A 6,000-nucleotide genomic window follows, 5' to 3' on the forward strand; every position below is an offset into this window, starting at 1 on the left:
AAACTAGATAAGTAATAACACACGGCTGGGGACTATAAACTAATAACCGAAATGGGGACAGGAACAAACCAAATATGGGCAGGAGAGGAGGGGAAACTCAAGACACAGGAAGAGAGGACTGACATTTATTATTATTATTGACTACATTTTAATTAATTAATTAATATATGTATAAACCACACAAAAAATAATAATAAAATAAAATAAACTATGTACAGGTGTGCTATAGACAAAATAGAATAGAAAGAGAATAAAAAAAAGAAATAAGATGTAGGGATGTACTATTTATTTATTTATTTTAGACTGTTTTGTCTTCAATGCATAAGAACAGTGATCTTCTTTTGTCATGTGTTAGGTATGACTGGATGATCTAGCATTGAATGGGAAAGTTCAAAGCCTCAAATGTCAGAGTCAGTGAAAAGAGTTAGTATTTTCATATTCAGTATGGCAACATTTGCTAATGTTGCTTCAAAAAATACTTCAGAATCTCATGTTATCATATTTAATTCCCATGATCCATGTGTTTCTTACGTCACACATTCATCGCTGGTTTCTCTGGAGACCCTGTAAACTAGGAGCGAATGCTGCTCTTCATGAAGAACACACAACTGACGTCTCTGCATTCAGCCTGTAAAGCTTTCTTACGGATGATCACAAGAAAATATTCAATTCCATTTAAAAATATGCACAGCTACAAACTTAGTTTCAAAAGAGCGAACCATCATAATCTTCAGAAGAATGTTAATGTGCATCAGTGTGCATTTATAGATTTTATCATAGTTTGCTTTTTCACGACCAGCTTCTAATTGATTTAAAGCAAGTGACAAATCAGTAAATGAGCTTCCACAGCTCTATCTCATCAAATTACTAAAAAATAAATAATGACGTTTGATGTAAAGACATTATGAATCCAGATAAACAAGATTGGTAAGTTAGTTATGACCTTATATGAAATGAATTTTAAAAGTGCCCTTTTTCAGTGAAGTGCTCACAAAGAGTCACATTTGACAATTTTCTGAAAAAATAAAATAAAATGTTAGTGTAAAAAAAAAACTTATTTCTAAAATATATTATAACCCTTTACTGATATTTCATTCTAGAAGCTTGTGACCAGTCATGTCGTCATATTCATGTACTTTATTAGAAGATCATAAGCTGCAAGACAAATATGAAAGCAGGGTTAAAAATAAACAGTTCTTTATCTAATAAATATCTGATAAGTGATACCATAGCATCTTCATTTTGAAATATACTTTCACAAATAAATGTTAAAACGAAAACCAATAAACACAATGTAAATTAGAAACTTGTTTTCATGTCACAATTTTATTTGTTCTTGATACATTTGAAAATATAGAAGACAATATAAAAATGTTTTGCTCTGGAATTGTTGACTTTCATTCTAACACATGAACACAGACCTGGCTGAAATACTAAGGTGATGCAACGTGTGACTGATAACACTTACATGTGACAAACATGCTCTTCAAGTCACATAAAACAGCAGAAAAACATACAGTAGTTGAACACAGCGATGTGGACGCCATACTCCATCATAAGGCAGCAGTGGCACAATCAGAAAATGCACTAAACACTTTAAAATACAATCAATGGTGCATTCAAGTCCTCCTGAAAGTTCGTATTTATGAGTTGAAGTCATGATTTCTTTTTTAGTTTCATCTGACCGTAGAATGATTGAAAAGGACCTGGCTTTACTGGATCTTCAGACAGAACCGGGGTCTGTGGTCAGATGAAACTAAGAAAATTAACTTTTCAGCAGCAAACACTGAAGATGGGTTTGGTGCACATAGGAGAAAAATGAACCTCATGTGTACTATGAAATATACTACTGTTTTCCAATGAAAGGTTAGATTTTTAATTTTTTTTTTCAAGTAAAATATCAAAGGGATTAACAATGTATATAATCCTTTTCAACCAATGAATCACACCATTGCACACAAAAGGATCAATTACACTAAACAGAATTATACAATATAGCAATATAAATATACATTATCCATATGAAAATACCTGAGATTGCTTGAAGAAAACAGCTAAAACTTATACTATCATAATCATGTGCTGATTCTCATCATGTTTTATAATACAAAACTGCATTATAAATGCATTTGATTCAGCTACAGATTGCTGGATTTCCTGGAAGGTAATTAGTTTTATTATGTCTAGGAGTCTCGCTTGTGGACTTTCTGTGCCATGGTGCCTTTCAGTGTCGAGTATGAATGAAACAAATCACACATGAGAATTTAACCAAAGATTATCCACCTTTTTCCCAACGAGCCTACTGTGTTTTAAATTACGGGAGGCACTTCCGGTTTGGGGAAAAATTCCTGCGGAGAGAAGGATCTTCGTGGGATGCTGAAAGTAGTTTGTTAATGATTTTACACTTTTGAATCTCATTTTAATGAAAGTTGAAGGGGGAGTAAAATAATGTCACCTCATTGTACCCAGTTTTTGAACCGTTTTCTCATTGTTTACAGTGTAAATGGAAGTTACTCCCATAATTTGCGCAAAGCATAGTGGGGCGTAGGAAAAAGGTGGATAGATAGCGTTGCGTAATGGCGCTGAATTATTATGTGCCGTATCATGTGAACTATTAATTTTCAAACACTGCCAATATATTTCGACACCCTTAATTAACTCGATAATGATATTTCATTATTTAAATAGCACAATTAATCAATCAATAAGACTAAAAACTAGTAGAATAATACTGTTTCCCACTCATAATGATGCCACTGTGGTGGTTTATGCAGGTTTAACTCATAAGTACGATCTTTCTGACTTGAACGCACCATTATTCACTGAACATTTTCCTCCTGCTCCAGAAACTTGGAATAAAAGCTCAAACTCATTGAAGCACAGTCTGTAAAATCTTTAGCTTTTAAAGATTTCATCAACGTCAGGGAAAAGACGACCGTTTGCTCTCTCACACCGTGACAAACACCAATCGGGCAGAATACGCCAGATCCGCTAGATAGATCAGGAAGTTGAGAGCGGTGAGAACGGCCACAGCCACCAGTTTATCCCACGGACACAACCCATGACTGTTTTGACAGTAGTCTGGTCGACGTGAGCTCCTCGAATAACGGCTGTCGAAATTGAAGACCGGCCAGATGATGGTGGCGGTGAGGTACATGGCGACCGCCAGCAGGGCGTAGGCAGAAAGGAAGCGATCGAACTTGAACGGCAAGCGCCCGGTGCATTCACCGATGCACATGATCACGATGGCTGCCGCAATCACGAAACAGATGCAGTAGACGGCCATGCACCACTTCAGAGCCGAGTGACTGTCGTAAGAGATGGGGTTGCTGACGAACACGAATATGATGCTGGCCACGAAGGTCTCGCAAACCTTCAGCAGGCCTGGAACCGTGGCCATGTACCCGGCGACTTCGCCCGGCTGTGCTCGCGTCAGACTCACTTCGACAAAATACGCCACGGTGGCCAGGCAGGAGAAGACCGAGGCGGCGATTCGGTGGTCTCTCGCCTCATCGCGCCTCGTTTCACCCTTCAGGAAGTAGAGCGGGAAGATGATGGACGCCGACAGGCAAAGAAGCGAAGCATAGCAGGCGAAAGTAACAGGGAAGTTGTTCCAGGACACAGGTGCGCGAGATTGGAGACCCATGAGCTCCACCACCAAAACCAGCAGGGTCCCGGCGAAGCTGAAAGCCCAGCAGAAGATGCTCCAGTCGTACATGCCGCCGCTGCTGACCGCCCCTCCATGGGCCACCACACTAAATGCCACACAAGTGAACACTAGAGCGGCCAAACGCACCCACATGAGACGGGAGGACTTAAAGACCACCAGAGGCATGATTGGAGAAGTTTTGTGTGTCCTTCTGGTGACTCTGCAAAGGACAAACAGAGAAGCAGATGGACCATCTGAATCAACAAAGCATGCCATTGGCTGAGAGATTTGACATGAACCAATCAATGATCGTGTTACAAAGACCACATGCTCAAGAGAAGCACTTCAGCCCTGGATGTGTGAATATGTAGCCTGATAATGAGGTTTGACACTTTTAGTGTGGCCTGTTTCCTGCACTGCACCGACTTTACTAAACTGTGCATTGTATTGCATTCATGCCTTGGTTGCGTAACCGTTAAGTACTGATCCAAAAAAAAAAAAAAGATAGATATGCACTCATTCCCAGTGTGGTTTTAAAGAGATAGTTTGCCAAAAATGAAAATGTGGCATCATTTACTCACCCCTGTGTTGTATCAAACATGTAGGAATTTCTTTCTTCTGCTGAATTCAAAAGAAGATATTTTGAAGAATGTTAACAGTTGCTGGTAAGCCATGGACTTCCATAGTATGTTTTGGAAGTCATGGCTACCAGCAACTGTTTGGTTGCCAACATTATTCAGATTGTCTTGAAACGACTTGAAGGCGAGTAAATGACGACGGATTTTTGGCGAACTAACCCTTTAATGTAGCTCAGGGAAACACCACAAGAAGCATGTCTAACACACTTTTTCTCTGATTTGATGTTCATGACCGTTTATACATTAACGAAAACTCTATCATTATTTACTTAAACTCATACTGTTTTCTAACTCATCCGACTTTCTTTAACTATAAAGAAAAAAATTAACTATAACATTTTAATAATTATTTTGATTCTATGATTAATGTCCAACCTGCTCTCTTACATATAATGCCAATAAATGGAGCATGGCTGTAAAGCACCAAAATTTCCTTTTACAAGTTAATCGTGTGCTCTCTACCCTAACTCTCAAATCTGATGCATCAGGCGATCAGTTCAGCAAACAACTATTTAAATGTAGGTCAACAAAGGACAGCCAGGTCATTCTACCAAATATCTCCTTTTTAAAGCAAAGTAAAGATGTGTTCGGGCTTGGAATGGCATAACAGATTTTTCATTTTTGGGTGTACCTTTAAGATCTCAGACATAGAGTTAGAATTTCACACATTATGTCCCAATTTAAGCTACTTCTTGACTAACACATAAACCTATGAGTTAACACCACGTATCTAACAACCCCATATCAGCAGAAGTGACTCAGCTACGGGTCACTTCCTCCACATTACTGCCTGCTTACAAGCCAGCCAGCAAACAAAAAGCAGCTTTTAAAGCCGTCGAGGTAGACTTAAACTATATATTACGCCTCTGTAGTTTTATTTAATTGCACAGCCTCCATACAGGGCTAAACTTCTGCCTCAGCGTTGTGTTTGCCCCATCTTTCCTCCAGCAGCTAGCGGATGTGGTGACGGGTGTGGTTGTTGTGTTTTATGGGTCGGATGAGGTCGAGATGAACAGTGTAAGTTAGCCCAAAACCTTCCGATCTTGAACTGAACGCATTTAACAGAATTCTCATAGAATGCGTTTAATATAAGCCAGACTTTCCTAAAGTGCGCAGTGTCCGCGCAACAGAGATCTAGTGCAGGTATGAAGTAGGCTACTGAAGTATTTCCACAAAAGCGTAGTTTGGTAAATGAGGCGCATTCCTCAGGCTAAATAAGCGTCTTTTCTATAAAAATTCGCCAATGCAAACACAAAACCAATGCAAACATAGACTAACCCAAAATAAAACAAATGATACAGACATACCTAGTACAGACTTTTTCCGCTTTATTCCAGTTTTTATCACAAAGGAGAACCGACCCCTCTCCTGTGACGCTGCCCAGATGTTCTCTTTCTTAACGAGACTCACTTCTGTCCTCCGCCCATTTCATACCAAATTAGGTACTGCCTTCTCTTACCATCTGACCTCTCCATGAGGTCTAGGGAAGGAATCTGTGTGCTAAAATTAGATGTTGGTATTTAGCATTCCATTAGCCATGTCATATCGTCTCAAAATGCACTATACAAAAAAAATGTGTTTTTGAGTGGAGTGATGAACAGGATCGAAACCCAGGCGTGACTGAAGTAAACCCTAGTGAAGAAGAAGTATGCTAAGTATTCTTGCAGCCAGACTAATTGTCAGTATACTTCAAGTGTGTTAATGATTAGTTAA

The 6,000-nt window shown here is 39.0% G+C and overlaps 1 protein-coding gene across 1 annotated transcript; it reads right to left on the reverse strand.

Moving 5' to 3' along the window:
* Positions 1-1,307: 1,307 nt before the first annotated feature.
* On the reverse strand, positions 1,308-5,710 carry myadma (myeloid associated differentiation marker a). The gene is made up of 2 exons (XM_079445226.1): positions 5,595-5,710; positions 1,308-3,869 (listed from the first exon to the last, which is right to left on the reverse strand). Exon 2 carries the CDS (start codon positions 3,833-3,835, stop codon positions 2,948-2,950), a length of 888 nt encoding a protein of 295 aa, XP_079301352.1. The 5' UTR covers positions 3,836-3,869; positions 5,595-5,710; the 3' UTR covers positions 1,308-2,947.
* Between the last annotated feature and the right edge of the window lie 290 nt (positions 5,711-6,000).

Source organism: Barbus barbus, assembly GCF_936440315.1.
Source record: "Barbus barbus genome assembly, chromosome: 2".
NCBI lineage: Eukaryota > Metazoa > Chordata > Actinopteri > Cypriniformes > Cyprinidae > Barbus > Barbus barbus.